This window comes from Benincasa hispida, chromosome 9 (genome assembly GCF_027475165.1).
Source record: "Benincasa hispida cultivar pf3 chromosome 9, pf3_genome.v1.1, whole genome shotgun sequence".
In the NCBI taxonomy this organism is placed as follows: domain Eukaryota; kingdom Viridiplantae; phylum Streptophyta; class Magnoliopsida; order Cucurbitales; family Cucurbitaceae; genus Benincasa; species Benincasa hispida.
In genome coordinates this window covers 70,500,712-70,516,475 of record NC_143486.1, presented here as the reverse complement: position 1 = coordinate 70,516,475, position 15,764 = coordinate 70,500,712, and the positions used below count along the sequence as shown (strand labels likewise).

Below are 15,764 nucleotides of genomic sequence, written 5' to 3'. Positions count from 1 at the left end.
AGTTGTTAGAATTAGTAACTAGAGTTGTCGTCGAAGGTGGTTGGTAGAGCCCGGATTTCTTCGTCGAAATTGGTCGTGCAAATGTGGAAGTCAGAGTTGTTTTATACCAAGGTGGTTGTCGGAGTATCATCGAAGGTGGTTGCTAGAGCTCAGAGTTGGTCGTCAGAGTTGGCCATCAGATGGTGGTCATCGGAGTATGTCATCGAAGTGTGGTAGCGGTAATCGCCAACGGAGACCGATGGGTGGAACAATTAAAAACATTAGAGGGAAAGAGAATTTGAGAGAGTTAAGGTGACTTAATAAAATAACCAACCCAATCTCACAAACATTTAAAGTTGGTTGTCAAAAAAAATATCAACTCAACCCAACTCTCCTTGGATTGTCAAACACCCCCTTAATGAAATATCGGGGTAGGTTGAGTTGAGCATAAAAACACAGGAATCAACTCTAAAAAAACTAACCCAACCCAAGCCGGAAAAAAAAAATCTAACCCAACTTAAGCTTTATGGTGGGTAGTTGGGATTCTTCAAGTTCTCAGGTTACTTGAGCATCTCTAAAATTTACTTTATACTATATTTGAATCTTTTAAATGGATTATTAACGACCATTATTTTAAAATCTAACCTAATCTCAAACCGAGCTTAATTAGAAAATTTTTAAAAATCAACACGAAAATGTTTAATTTAACCCAAAAAAAAATCATGAGACGTGCACATTACGGGCCAATCAAGATTGCATTGCTCAAGAGAGGTCCATCGGCACAAATAACGGCCCAATATTAGAAGGCCCAATGATTGAAGGCCCAAATGACGGCCCATAATTGGTGACGCTAGAGCATGCGTCTGTTTAGACTTTAGAGTCACGACTCACGGGCCGTCGGCAGTCGGCGCCGAGTTCCTTTTCTTCTCTGCCGCGTCTTCTTCATATTTTCTCTTCAAACCGTCATATCCTTTCTCCCTCTCTATATCGGTCGATTGTTTCGTTTCTCAGAATCGATTGATTGGAGTTCTAATCAGAACTCAGCATCAGAGATTAGGACGATAAAAGATGCCGGGGCTAACATGTAATGCCTGTAACAAAGAATTTCTAGACGTCGAGGAGCAAAAGCTTCACTACAAATCCGAATGGCATCGATACAATCTTAAGCGCAAGGTCCTCTTTCTATCTCTCTATCTAATTCTTGTGTTATGCTGATAATTGAGACCAATCGGTTAGGTTTTCTTTTGCCGCAGTGGGGTTATGTCGTTTGTTCCTGAAATGAAATCGATTTTTTTTCCTTTCTTCTGTTGCTACTTTTATTTATTTGTTTGTGTTTGGATATTGGTTTTGGCTTCCTTAGTATCGTTGCCTGATTCTCTCGATTCGTTCGTTGGTATTCGTCTTCTTTGTTAAAAATCTTGGTGTGAATATTTGATATGTTGTGTTTTGAGGTGTGCATATACAGAATTCCGATCATTATACCTTTGTTTTTAATGAAGTTCAGCTCAGATAATTGTTTTGAAGCATTATTCGTGTTTTGAGATAGTTTTCGAATTCTAGCGCCCGTAGCTGCTGTATTAAACAGTTTTGGGGAATTGGCCATTAGGGGTTTGAGCTTCTGAAGGAATTTTTTTTTAAATTCCAGATGTTTTTTAGAGTTCTGGTGGTGGTGGCTAGAGTAACACCGACTCTTTGTTTGTATCAAAGCTCTAATTTTGCTAAGTAGGCGTGTCCTATTTTTTTTAATTGTGATGGCGGTCGAGGATCACTTATAGTACCTTATTATTTAAGAAAGTGATAGTATATGGGGGATTGATGACATTAATAAATGGTTATACATTTTTCTTATCTGGCTTTGAGGTGAGTGGCTACCATTAGGCATTAGCCCTTTAAAATATTAAAGTTGCTAACGCTATATCCTGGAAGCTACAGAGTCTTATGAACTCTTCTATGGATATATATATACAAGAAATCTTCCTTTTGGTGCTTAAACTCATTGATCACATGGCACGGACAGTTGCAATGGTACATAGTGGGGGTTATGGCGTGCATATTCTGGAAGATATGCTCTACATATTCGGTATTTACTAGCAATACAATGGTCAATGGAAAAAGAATATGGTGTGCATTCAGGGGGGTAATTTTCCTTTGCAACTTACCATAGCATACACATGTAAGTATGGAACATATCATGTTTCCAGATTTCCAATATATCCTAATGTTTCTTTTATTTTCTTCCTGTAATTTAGTCGTAGATGCCAGTAGATAAATTTGTTTATTGAGTTTTTTTGGGACTTTAATTAGTCTCCTTGATGGTGGTTAAGCAGTATTGTTCTAAGGTTCATTAGATTTCATCTTGTTGAAGATACTTATAAGGCCATATGCATTCCAAGGGACATTAATTTTATGGACAATTGATCCTGCTTTAGTATAGTGTTTTGGAAGTGTCTTTGAAAATACACCTTTTTCTATATCATTTATCTAATTTTATTGTAAATAAATTAGGTAGCTAATGTTCCTGGGGTTACTGAGGCATTGTTTTTAGCTAGACAATCTGCTGCTGCTGCACAAGAGAATGCCAAATCAAGAGAGACCTCGATGTTATACTCATGTGGTCTTTGTAGCAAAGCTTATAGGAGTGCCCAGGCTCATGCTCAACATCTTAAATCTAGGAGTCACATCATTCGAGCTTCGCAAGGAGCACATGATCAAGAAGTTGAAAAGCCAATAATTAAGCCCCTTCCTCAGCGAATTTCCAATAAGGTACCCCAACAAAGTGAGGAGGAAGAGAGTGAGGAGGAGTGGGAAGAAGTTGATCCCAACGAAGTCATGGTTGATGGAAATGAGGACCAGGATGATGATATTGATGACATTGAGGTGGACTTGGATCCATCATGCTGCTTCATGTGTGATCTAGAGCATGATACCATTGAAAGTTGCATGGTCCACATGCACAAGCAACATGGATTCTTTATTCCTGACATTGAATATTTGAAGGATCCAAAAGGCTTCCTTACGTACATCGGCCTGAAGGTGTTAAAATGAGATATCCATTTTATCTTTTTTCTTTATCCTCAATAAAATCGGAAATTGATTTACTTCTATTTTTCATTTGTCCAGGTGATGAGGGATTTCAGGTGTCTGTACTGCAATGATAATTGTCTTCCTTTTAGCAGCTTGGAAGCTGTTAGGAAGCACATGGAAGCGAAAAGCCATTGCAAGGTGCATTATGGCGATGAAGACGAGAATGAGGAAGTAGAATTGGAAGAATTTTATGATTACAGCAGCAGGTGCTTATCCTTCTGTTTCTTGATTTTACAACTCTTACAGCTCTAAAATAAACACCGTTCCTGAGTTTAGTTTGCTCTTCATTTTCTATGGTGTTTATCATATAGTTATGTGGATGGAAGTGGCAACCAGCTCGTTCCATCAGGGACTCGGGACAATACTGTCGAATTTGGTAGTGGTGGAGCTGAGCTGATTTTAGTTCAAGGAACCAGCGAACGGAAGTCGACCAAAACACTTGGTTCCAGGCAATTTCTACGTTATTATCGCCAAAAACCACGACCATCTCCTGCAAATGATGCAGCCATGACTGCCGTATTGGCAGCAAGGTATGTTCTGTTCTTTTACCATGAGGTTCTGTAGCTAATATAAATTATATCTGTTTTAAAACCAACTTCGGAGGAATTCAAACAAGCCTATAAAAAAAAAATCAACGAGGGCAATCACAAAAATCCTAAGAAACTATTTGCTAAACCTCGCTAAAGACTTAAAGAGATCTTCCCTCGTTCCGATGATGGTGGGTGAAGTGAAAAAAATGATTTTCTCAATCATCGAAGAACACTTCTTGTTATGAGCTCGAAATTGTTATTAAGGATCAAAGCAAGGAAGTTGATGAGTGATTATAATTTTGAGCTGCAGGTACAGGAGCATGGGATTGGCAACAGTCCAGTCAAGAGAAAAGATGATCAGGATGAAGGTGATGAAAGAAATGAATCGAACCGGGTTGGAAGCTATGCGTACCAAAATCGGATTGAAGAACAACGTAATCCGGAACCTGCCCAAGAATGTTCCATATTAGACTGGTATTTTAGTAGCCTTACATTACATTATCTTTAAAATCTAAATGCTTATATGATGGAAGAACATCGATTCTAACAGGGTGTAGTTTAAATGTGCTGTAATCTGGGACGTTTTCTGCCTATATTCTCTTAAACACCACAAAGTTTTGTTTATCTGTTTAGTCGATAATAAATTATATTTGCATCTTTTATGGTTGATATGCCATTTTCTTGGTATTCTGCCTTTTTTTTTTAATTTTTTTTTTTTTTTTTTTTTTTTTTTTTTTTTGCCCACCAAATTTTGAACAACGAATGCTAGGACATAAAAGCAAATTGTGAATTCTGAAATAAAATATTTGATAGCGCACAAATACTTTTAGCATATTTACAACCCATTTCTTGATAATACACAACCTTAACGTTTATTTGAAAATGTTCATTCTAAATGCAAAATGAAATGAGCCATTCTTGATCGTCTAATTGAGTTACGTTCGTTTTGACATTTGGTGAATTTGGTGAATTTGTAAATATGTATGCACGCACCAATTTAAATTTTGAATCATTTGGGAGGGCATTGCTGAGCAGTAAGAGGATGCCAATCAAATTCTGGTTGTCATGAATATATAATATGTATCTATTCTTTTGGTATTTCAAAAAAAATTAAATTGCAAGTTTAATCTTGAACCTTTTAAGATTTTATGTACGTGTATTTGAATTTTAATTTTGCATTTAATAAGATTTTGAATTTTTAAATTTATATGAAATAAATTTCCAATAAATTCTTTTAAACTTTCAAATTGTGATAATAAATTCCTATATTTTTAATCGTTTGTCATAAATTCTTGAAGTTTTGATATTAAATTTTAATTTAAATATGGTCTAAAATATAAATTTAAATAGTCTACTTAAATTGGAACTTTCAAATATTGAGTTCATCTATGAATTTAAAAAGAAAATTAAAAATTAGTGGACAAGATTTATAATTTTAGAAAATCAACTCGTATCAATCAATCGAATTTGTTGAATTGAACAGAAGCAAAAGCCTCAGTAACGGTCGGACGGCATCCTTTCCATTTCCACCCCTTCTTCCCCATCAACCGTCGAAAAAATTTGAAAAACTCTGACCGGCTAAATATGAATCTAAACTTCGTTTTGTAATCATTTCATTTTTTTTTTAATTTTAAAAATCAAATCTATTTTCTTCACATTCCTTATAATAACTTGTATCATTTTAAATACAATGGTTCGTTTTTTTAACCAATTTTCATAAAAAATAATAATAATAATAATTTAATAGCTGTTTTTTTTAATTTTTAATAGCTACTTTTTTTTAGTTTTCAAATTTTGATTTAATTTTTCAAATTATTAGAAAATGGTAAATAACAAATGAAAAATTTTGAAAGTGAAAATAGCGTCTATAAATTTAATTTTTAAAAAATAAAAATGAAAATCAAGATTTCATTTGGTAAATATTTTATTTTTTATTTTTGTTTTCAAAATTAAATCTATAGACATTATTTCTACATCCAAATTTTTCTTTGTTATCTATTTTTCACCAATGGTTTAAAAAGTCTAACCAAATTTTGAGAACTAAAAAAAATAACTTTCAAAAAATTATTATTATTATTTTTAAAAATTTAACTATAAATTTAAAGATGCAAATCATGATAAGATATGATGAAATAGACTTAATTTTCAAAAACAAAAATAAAAAACTAAATAGTTACCAGACATTTAACTCAAATAATTACAAATCGGGATTGAGTAAAAATGGACTTTAACAAGAATTTTTAAAAAAAGATGTAGAAATGGATTTTAAAACCCCATGAAAACATACTCTTTGTTTTTTTTAAAAAATATATATATATATATATACTCAACTTTTTGTGTCAATTAAAACCTCAAATCGTATTTCAAAATATATTATCTTTCCACCTTTGTTGGCCGGAAAATGTCATGAGACTATGAAGTTGTGATTAACAATCTAAAAAAGCTCAAAAACGCTATTTTTACAAGTCATTCTAAAACACTGCAACAAAAGAATCAATAAATTTGATATACATATACTGCATATTCCCTTATAAATTATTACATGTACTCGATCTCTAATTTCCACTACTGTAGGTGCTCATATGGCACTCGTTTTCTGCAGTAAAGCTACTCCACTATATAAATAATATAGCTCGTCCAAAATTATGCCAACGAGTTTTACCTTAAATAAAACCTATGTTTGTGTTGGTCCATTATTCCGAGCCTCCGATCAGTTGGGTCACAATGCCGACGGCTATAGTTCTGCCCATTGCTCTCAGAAATACCCGCCCGAGGGCTCGACTAGTCGAGAATGCTTCCACACAAACTGGACTTTGTAAAACAACCTAATAACAAATAAAATAGAAAATGTCAACCTGCAAGCAAATTGATGGAAACAGGAAGTGTTATGTAAACTTGGTTTTCACCTCAATCACTGCACTTTGTTTAGCACTAAGACAACGTGGTGCCTTCTTCGTGACCTTTCCCGTCTTCGAATCGAGCAATGACACTATTCTTGCAACTCTAGCAGCCTCCTTCACGTGGTGAATATGAATTTCCAACTGTTCATTTTGAGAAATGGGATTAATACTCAATACTAAAAGGGACAAATAAATTAGTATAAAGAAAGAATCGACTGGCGGAGACAGAATGTGCACCTGAGATCCAATTAATATCGGTGTTGCGAATTCCAACGTGAGAACCTTCAATTCCAAATGTTTTGCAACAGCAACAGGAAAATCAGGATGGCAGAGAACACCCCCAGCCATCACGCTACTTGCTTCAACTCCTTGTAGAGTAACAGTCACGTTATCCCCCGCTCTAGCGATTTTGCAAGCTTGAGAATTGCGTTCTAAAGTACGCACGGTTGCTTTATCTCCAGATGGCATGATTAGAACCTACAGGACACCAAGAAACAGACAAATATGACATTTGAACTTTATAAGTTTCAAAAATGTTTTCAATCATGAGGCCAGCTTTAGACCTTGAAAGTAATGATTGGAAATTTTTTACTTTTGCATTTGTAGTCTGCAGAAACATAAATCTATACCCTGTAAACTCAGCTTAGAAGCAGCATGTACCTTAGATCCAGACTGGAGAGCTCCAGCTTCCAGTTTGCCAATGGCAGACACCTGTCCTAGTGAAAGTGATCTAACTACGTCGCATATCGGCATAAGCAGTGGCTTAGAGTATTCTCGAGTGGGTGGTTGAAGAGAATCAATTGCCTCCAAAAGATTAGGTCCACGATACCTGCATACAAATTACTGTTTGTGAAATCAATAGGCCAAGCAAAGGCATCTGAAAAAGCAGGGATGCAGGTTAACCCTGTGAAAACCAATCGAATCAAAGAAGTGATAAAACTGACCGAGTATTTTACCCAATTTTTGGCAATAGTAATGACCGTAGTGATTACAAATCCAACAACGAAACACAATTTCCAAATTAAGACGACTACAATAAATTTAGGTCTCACAACACTCATTTGGCAAAACCTCTTTATTAAACAAATTTCTCTACACACCTAACCGAGTTTCAAAAGTCCTGCAGTCCTTGATCAGATGGTCCCCCCCCTCCGTCTTCCCTCCTTTTTTGTCTTTTAATTTAACTAAAGAAATGACAATAATGTCCGATAAACAGTCAGAACGCCTTCAACAAGCCATATTTTAAGAAGTTCCAACCTTCTTACAGAAAGAACCCCCGCTATCATGTTATTAGGAGGTGGGAGTCGAGAAATTTCAAAGTACCAATCTCCTTCACTGCCTTGAGGATTTCCTCTTACCAAAAGGTAAAGCTTTCAAGCCACCAACTCTAACTAAAGTTGATAGGATCACTGAAGATTTTAAAACAGACTTCGGGGTACCATGTGCCGCAAGAGATATCTGAAAAAAGTTAATTACATTGCCTTTAATCTCAAATTTGAGGATTTTGTCGCCATTATGGAACAAATATGAGATCATGTTTTTTTTTTCTAGAGTAAATCCATGTGTGGAAAAGATAAGGACTCTAATCTCCCTACTTTTAACTATGCAGTTGCAGCTTTAGATTTTCAGCCAACATCATCCATTCATATACAATTCAACAACTTAGACTAGTAGTTCTTCCTAGTCACACCTTGATCACTATCTCAACCTCGTCATTCTTTCTACACTCATGCCTTCTTAGCTACTTTCTCAAAGCTCAACCATTACAAGATAGCCAAGATGCAAGCTTCAAAATATTCTCCTTTTTGTAGGAGCCCCACCGTAAATATTGTGTTAGGATCCCCAATCCTAACGAGTTCCTGCACAATAAATGAACCGAATCCATGCACGAAATAGGCCACACAGAAAACCAATAATAACGATATATTGATGTAAACAACAATTACTAAAAGAGAGTCTCAAACAAGAACAATGATGAGAGATTAAAACAAAAAAGCAAGAAAACCAAGGAATCGCCTGGATAGAGCTGGTTCTCCTCCACTTGAACACCGAGCCAATTCTTAGACAAAAAAAGGTCCCCGTCACTTTCCCTCCCCATAAAACGTTCCCTTGCCAATCCATACACAAGCGGCTTACTCTAACTGTTTCTCAACCTCTTTTCCCTTTTTACCCCTGCACATATATGTTTTAAAAGCGTAGGGGTCTTTTGGGACAAGAAGTTAGTTATTATAGTCCTAGGCTATTATGGTTGAGTTATAATAGTTTGGGTTTGGGGTGTAGATTATTTTAGTTTGTGTTATAATAGTATGTGTGTGAGGTGTAAACTATTTTAGTTTGGGAAGAAAATAGTAAACAATGTAGCAAGGAATAAAAAAAATGATGAATGTAAAATAGTAAAAACTGTAGCAAATAGTAAATATTGTAGCAAATAGGGATTTTGAAATAACGTTGACTGTAGTTAATTGGGGACTATAAAATAGTATTTACTATAGCAAGAGGTGGTTATTATAGTCTTATGATAGTTTTTGCCCCAAATGCCCCCGTAGGGTCTAAAGATACTGCTGCTACAAGAGAAATAATATTCCTCCAGAGCATATCGAAGGGAGTAAGAAAAGGCTTCCCTATTTAGTATTTATTAATATCAAAAGGAAATGGAAGAATCATCCTTTAAGAAAAACACGGTGCATAAATGATAAAACATCAGACTCCTTATTCAATCAATCTTGCTTCAAATGGTTGAAAGGAAGGAATGCATGTGACACTCACCAGGACAAAAATTGAACATCAGAAGGGGCAGTCACTAGATTCTGATTTGCCATGGCACTCAATGGAATCCAAGACAATGATGAATCTTTATAACCACATGAACGAATAAAGGTTCCAAGTTGATGCTTGATAAATTCATATCGATCTTTGGAATATCCCACCACATCCATTTTGTTGACTGCAACAATAATCTGATCAACACCAAAGCTCCTGATTAATTGCACATGTTCCCTTGTTTGCCCCTTTGAACCATCCATACCGGCCTCAAATGCACCAACAGATGCATCTATAACAAGAACTGCGGCATCAGCTTGTGTGGCCCCAGATATCAAGTTTGGAACAAAATCTTTATGGCCTGGGGAATCGAGCACGACAACATGATATCTTTTAGAATCAAAATAAGCAACACCAACAGTCATAGTTATTCCTCTCTCTCTTTCTTCTGCGCTCTCATCCAGTGCCCAGGCATAAGCAAAGGAACCCTTGCCCTAAGGGAAAAAAAACCAAAATTGTCAGTTATTAAGTACAAGATGAATGAAAAATGCACAAGATTTTTTTTTTTACCAGTGACTTTGCCTCTTTTTCATATTTGTGCATTTCTTTTTGGGATACACGTCCCAATAGGTGTAGCAGTCTTCCTGAGAGTGTAGATTTTCCAGAATCAACATGACCAACCTGCAAAATGTTGAATAAGATATTATTTATACACCTTTCTATAAGTTGATATATGGACCTAAAAAAGAAACCTCAGAAGAATTCATGAGACTGTTCATGGTTATATGAAGACTTACTATAGCAAGATTCAGCTGAGTCAGCGCATCTAGACCTTTATCGGGTAGCATCCATTTATCATGCTTATACTGCACATTTGATGATTTTCCCAGTCCATTAATATAATTTTCATAGGCCGATTTGACATTTAGAACCATGTTATTCAAACCACCGGCAAGACTTTGGGGCTTTTCCCACTCCACAGGAGGGTTTCTGCTCTCATCCATGCCGTCAAATTTGCCTGCTGACTTTGATGTGGAAGTGCTTGATGACCGGTTATCACGTGGTTGTAAATTTTTCGTTACACTGATTGATGTATTGTGTTCTTTAATAACCATTGTACTTTTTCCAAATGAGGTCCCTGAGTTGTCTGAATTTTTGGTACTTGACTGTGTATGTCCTATACTGCCTGATTTGCTCGTTGGCAATACAGTAGACGAGCTATGTACACTTTTTGAAGTCAATGCTGCATTATTTGCAGACTTCTTAGTGATGTCTGAAGATAATATTGAAGAGTTGAAGTCATTGTGGCTGACTGCTATAAAATGGTGAATCAACAAAAGGAGACTTCATTAAGATGGCAAGATTAGAGCAGAAATACAAAGATATCTGTTACTTGATCTACTCAGAAAGACTGAATAACCAACCACGGAAATAGAAACGTTGAAACAGAAAATCCATCCTTCTAACTGAAACTAAGTTCAAGTTGACAGTCAAAACCAAGTACCAACCACTCTAAATGACACATTGTGAAGCCTAACTTTACCATTCGATTTAATCCTAATATCAATGAATAACAAAAGATGTCAAAATGTTGTGGTACATTGAAGTATATTGTGATAATTAAGCAATGGAGATGACAAAACAAAATTGACAAACATAAAGAAAGAAACGACGACATTCTAGAGTAATTCATTTATTTTCCAAGATGCTACTTTGGTTCCATCATCTCCAAAATAAGTTAAATGATAAACAATCCAGATCCATCATTCTAGAATAATTTATTTTTAATTTGGTGCCAAAAACCATAACATGTAACACACCAACATTCTGAGAGAAAGCCTTAGATGTCTTCAGAGTTTAGAAACTTGTAAATGAATGAACCAACTTTGAACATGAAACTAAAGAATCCAGAAAGGCTTCAGCACAGAATCAAATTGAAAGGCAAAAGGGATTAATCAATCATTTAAGAGACCATAGTAAGAATTGCTTTGGAGATAGCATCCATTAGCTCCAAAATAAGATAACGACAGAAGAAGAGCTAACTAATACTGACTTCAAATACTGAGGAGGTAAATTTGTCCTAGTCATTCAAGAAGACTACTGCAGGAAAAGTACCTTATAACTAGCCTCACAATAAAGGATCAGATGTTTTGAACACGATAATAGGCAAGTTTTATTACTACGTAAAAGAACCACAGAAAATACAAGCTTACCCTTGTGAATGAAATGTGGGATAAAGGCACAATAATAAGAACTTTTTGACATATAAGCAGGTAAACCCCACCCCCTGCAGTGCAAGCACGGGTCTAAAACTATCACTCACTTCCCCGACACCCAAGTCTTAGGAGGCTGGATATTAAGAAAAAGATACTTAAAGTAATAACTGTAACCTTAAACCCAATAGATTCTAGTTATCCTTGTTCAGTGATGCACAAACATCAAAACTTCTAAATGTAGATCCATGTTTTGTTGCTTCCTCTTGGTTAAATAGCAAATTTAAATTTTGCTTCTCAACTGATACTAAAGCAACAACGAAATCTGCAGCCACCAAAAAATATACCTTTTAAACCAACTTTGGAGGAACGCAATCCATTAGAAACCACATCATCTGGGGACGGAATATCAAACTTGAAAGGGACTGTATCATTCCACGTGAGTGAGGTTAGAAATCTAATGCCATCATGAATTGAAGATGTTTAGCAAGTAAAAGATTATCTTTGAGTAATTATTTGAAGATATCTTAGAGTGATTATTTGTAGATCAAAAGTAAGTTGCAATCATTTTTGGATGTCTTCAGGGGAGCAAAAAGTATCGTTTTAGATTTCATTATTGCTTTAAAGAAGATATTAACGTCATTCTGGCTCTAGGTATAACTTGCTCGAATTCTGTGGACCCACATCTTACTGATAAAATGGATAAAGTGCAAACCTATAGTAGTACGGAAATGACTACAGGTACTAAAAGCATTATGGAATTCATGCAAATGGCCCCGTATATTTCCAATCTTGTGGATGTTCTCTTCTCTTTCTTCCACAATTTTATCGTCCTGCTCTTGAAATTTTACAGCCCTTTTGGGTATCTGATTTGGCAACGATGCAAAAAGAGACTTGGCCATTTTGGATACTCCAGAGTCTTTACAGATGCTCTCAACTGCATGAAAGAGATCTAATCTATGAAAGGGGAATGAGCTGGACAAGGGAAATTTTAAACCATCCAAAAAAGAACGTTTTAAAAAAGCACTAAAGTTCTCTTGGAGCTTCCAAAATTAAACCAAATGCTTACTCCAACTAATGCGATAAATCTAACTTCTGACCAGTGTAATACTGAATGCAAAGAAAATAAAGCAGAGAAGAATAATGGAAGAACGGAAGACCACAAGTGAAATAGCCACAAAACACTCCCCATAACGAGAGCAATGAAATCTGTTAGTGCAGCACTTGTTTTCCTTCAATCAGTGAACAAAATCATGTTAAAAAGATATGATTAAGTACCTGTTCTATCATCAGGAGTATTTCTGTTGTTGACCAAAGGGTTGCGCAGAACCCCGCATATATCACAGACAGAAAAACTGTCTTCATTGTCGTAAGTGCAAATCGGGCATCGCCAAAGCTTCTGCCCCTTTGTTTCTTCCTTAATCGCATGTGTTTTTTCAGTAACTGTAAACAAAACCCAAATATTTGGTATGACAGAAAAGCAACAAAATATCGTCATAGAAACGACTACTCATAACAGAACCAACACCGGTTACACCAACTAATTGCTCGGTATACATACTATAGCCCGTCCCAATATCCGGGCAAGAATTAAACTACTGTTCATAACCAAACAAGTACCCGCCAATCGTCTTTCCACCCTTCATTTTAATTGATTACATGGTAGCAGCAGTGCTCCACAAAGTAATTTAGTCTATATTATTACTTCAAATAGCTAAATTCAAGGTAAAGTTCGAGCAGTTATGGAAGATACTGAAATTAAATGCTAGCAAAGCGAGAAGTTTCTTGCCTTTTTCTTCTACATAGTAGTCGTTGTCATAATAATCGTAATCGTCGTACTCGTCATAATCTTCGTCGTAATCTAACCCGTGGCTCACCTTGCGAGGCATTGTTCTAGCAAGAGATGAAGATAGATATGAGTCAGAGCTACCAAAACTTTGTTTTTTTCTTCTTAATCATCCAGTCCAATCCTGAAATTCAACATGGGAAAAAATCTAGGCTACCTTGATTATACGATACGTTCTGAATTGATAATATAGCTACTTCGTCATACAAACAATCTTCTCCAGATGGAGAATTAAATAATAAACACCGCCTTCGCAACTTCAAGCAAGCAACCAAATGTATGAAAATCACTTCCAATTCTGATCATGAACTGCATATGCATTTCCCCATTCTTCACCTGAAAGAAGTACGCCACGTAACACGAAGTTGTAATCAGCCGAATCGGCAATTTATCCGACTTTACCTTGTAAAATCTGTAGAATCTGTTCTTCCGACGAAATTACATACAACGAAAAGGGAATCGCGTGTTTCCGCTCCCCGGCATTCTTGAGAAACAATCGGAAGAAAGGTAACGCCCTAGAAATTAGGGTTTATCGGAGACGACAAGCAATCGGAGAATCTTGATGTACCGGTACAAGTATGAGCTCGAGCATGAAAATTCAGGCTCCTCTTCTTCCGCAGTTTTACTTTCTTTCCTCCGTTGCCGAGAGTGAAGCAAAGCTTTAAAGGTAAGGCTCCGAGAGTCCACTTTGTTAGTGGGTCAGGGCCCACGGCCCATGGTCTATGAGTTGGTGGGCCTCACGGTGGTGAAGTTGCTGGACCAGTGGCCCAGCCCATTTTATAACCCCCAAATCAGCGACAACAGAAGTAGCTTCTTTTAAACGGTTGTGTTTCAAAAATACGTAAAATATAATTTTACTATGAAAATGTCTAATGCTACAATTGGAATTGGGTTGGGTTAGCTATGTTAAAAAATCTTAATCGTTTTTTAAATTTAGTAAAATAGATTTAGATTTCTACTTTAAAAGCAGTATTCTAATAGCTTTTAGATTCTCCTGGTTCAATGAGAAATTTTGGACCAATCACAAGTTGTCACGTCATTTACTAAATTAATGACGAAATTATAAATCATTAAATTTGGGCCTAATTAGAAGTTGACATATGTCCCGAATTGAAGTTGAAGACAAATTTTGATGACATCACGTGGTTTTATCGTGACCTTTTAATCAAATAAGATTAATTTGACTCAATTTGATATTATTATTTTGGTAAAAGTCCAACTAAGCCCAAAAATAGGTCGAATTGACCAAATGTGAAATCAGGCATAAATCCAATTAATTAGGCCCAAAGGCCATGCCCATGGGCCAACCAAGTTCAAACCAATGGGCTAACCAGACCCAATCCCACGAAGCCCATCAAATAGTCCTATAAATACAACATTTTCTATATTCAGAAAGCCTAGAGAGAAGAAGACTCCCAAGACTCCTGAAATTGCATTCCTAAAAGACAGTAGACCCTTGAAGACACAAAGACTCTTCCAGGACTTCTACTTCAAGAACGTTCAGTGTTTTCCTTATTCAAGTCAAGCACATTCACCCAACTAAGAGAGAATCAAAGGATCAAGTATTAGAGATCGAACCACATCGCATCAAATCAACTTCAACATCAACACCAACTCAAGTTAAACTCCACGAAACACGTTCCTTCGGAAACCTCGTGTGAACAAATTGGCACGTTCAGTGGGATATCTCTACCTCTAATATCTCTCTTGGCATCCAAACAAGGCAAATGGCACATAAGAAGATGGCATCCAAAGCTTCCTCCACAAACGGCTCGTACATGGGACCTGTCACCCGCAGCCACTCAAGAGAAATCACGCAGGAGCAATAACAAAGCTCCCTCATCGCCCACAACATCTTGAGGCAAATGATGGAATCCCCACAAGGAGGGTTTTCATCAAGGAAAACCCCCTATTTAACAACTCCACTTCTGCCTCCAGCAAGCCGAAAAGAGATTCACCGCCAGGTGTGATTTCTGTAATGACGGCGGAAGCGGCCATGGGTGGAAAGGAAGATTAACTTTCTGATGAAATCTGTCGAGGAGCGAGACCATGAGATCGTTGTCCTGAGAGAACAAATGCACTATCGAGAGGCTGCTGAAGCAAACCAAGCACCCACGGCTAAAGCAACTGACAAAGGGAAGACCATGCTACAAGAAAACCAATTGCAATAGTCAGCCTTTGTGGCCTCTCTATCGGTCTAACAACTGTAAGACATGATCATGACCTCCACAATAGCTCAATATGGAGGGCTGGCTCAAACTTCCTTCATGTATTCCAAGCCATACACCCAGAGGATCGACAATCTGAGAATGCCTGCAGGGTATCATCCCCTAAAGTTCCAGTAATTCAACGGAAAAGGTAACCCAAAGCAACACATCACCCACTTCGTAAAAACATGCAAGAAGGTGAGAACAAGGGGAGATATACTAGTCAAGCAGTTCGTCAGAACCCT

General features: G+C 36.6%; 2 protein-coding genes across 13 annotated transcripts; one reads left to right on the top strand and one right to left on the bottom strand.

Annotated features, from left to right (window-relative positions):
* The first annotated feature begins 804 nt into the window (after positions 1–804).
* On the top strand, positions 805–4,262 carry LOC120086916 (cytoplasmic 60S subunit biogenesis factor REI1 homolog 2). The gene is made up of 5 exons (XM_039043725.2): positions 805–1,152; positions 2,485–3,012; positions 3,100–3,269; positions 3,375–3,593; positions 3,904–4,262. The coding sequence occupies exons 1-5, from the start codon at positions 1,048–1,050 to the stop codon at positions 4,061–4,063; spliced, it is 1,182 nt and encodes a 393-aa protein (XP_038899653.1). The 5' UTR covers positions 805–1,047; the 3' UTR covers positions 4,064–4,262.
* Positions 4,263–6,049: 1,787 nt separating this feature from the next.
* On the bottom strand, positions 6,050–13,975 carry LOC120086015 (Translation elongation factor EF1A/initiation factor IF2gamma family protein). Of its 12 annotated transcripts, none has more exons than XM_039042399.2 (13): positions 13,715–13,975; positions 13,470–13,648; positions 13,256–13,359; positions 12,745–12,909; positions 12,182–12,403; positions 11,814–11,891; positions 10,051–10,568; positions 9,824–9,934; positions 9,260–9,747; positions 7,154–7,322; positions 6,731–6,970; positions 6,500–6,634; positions 6,050–6,418 (listed from the first exon to the last, which is right to left on the bottom strand). In XM_039042399.2, the coding sequence occupies exons 3-13, from the start codon at positions 13,353–13,355 to the stop codon at positions 6,287–6,289; spliced, it is 2,358 nt and encodes a 785-aa protein (XP_038898327.1). In that variant the 5' UTR covers positions 13,356–13,359; positions 13,470–13,648; positions 13,715–13,975; the 3' UTR covers positions 6,050–6,286. The 12 variants fall into 12 exon arrangements, with proteins under 12 accessions (XP_038898327.1, XP_090174203.1, XP_090174204.1 ...); XM_090318077.1 differs by having other exon boundaries at positions 10,051–10,565; XM_090318078.1 differs by having other exon boundaries at positions 10,051–10,565; positions 13,759–13,953.
* Between the last annotated feature and the right edge of the window lie 1,789 nt (positions 13,976–15,764).

Excerpts from the sequence above, each read along its gene's own strand:
- LOC120086916 (XM_039043725.2), top strand. The coding sequence starts at position 1,048 with ATGCCGGGGCTAACATGTAATGCCTGTAACAAAGAATTTCTAGACGTC. Across the intron at positions 1,153-2,484 it reads GATACAATCTTAAGCGCAAG|GTAGCTAATGTTCCTGGGGT; the intron begins GTCCTCTTTCTA and ends TAAATAAATTAG. Across the intron at positions 3,013-3,099 it reads TTACGTACATCGGCCTGAAG|GTGATGAGGGATTTCAGGTG; the intron begins GTGTTAAAATGA and ends TCATTTGTCCAG.
- LOC120086015 (XM_039042399.2), bottom strand. The coding sequence starts at position 13,355 with ATGCCTCGCAAGGTGAGCCACGGGTTAGATTACGACGAAGATTATGAC. Across the intron at positions 12,404-12,744 it reads TACTCCTGATGATAGAACAG|TTGAGAGCATCTGTAAAGAC; the intron begins GTACTTAATCAT and ends TCTTTCATGCAG. Across the intron at positions 6,635-6,730 it reads CGATATTAATTGGATCTCAG|TTGGAAATTCATATTCACCA; the intron begins GTGCACATTCTG and ends CAAAATGAACAG.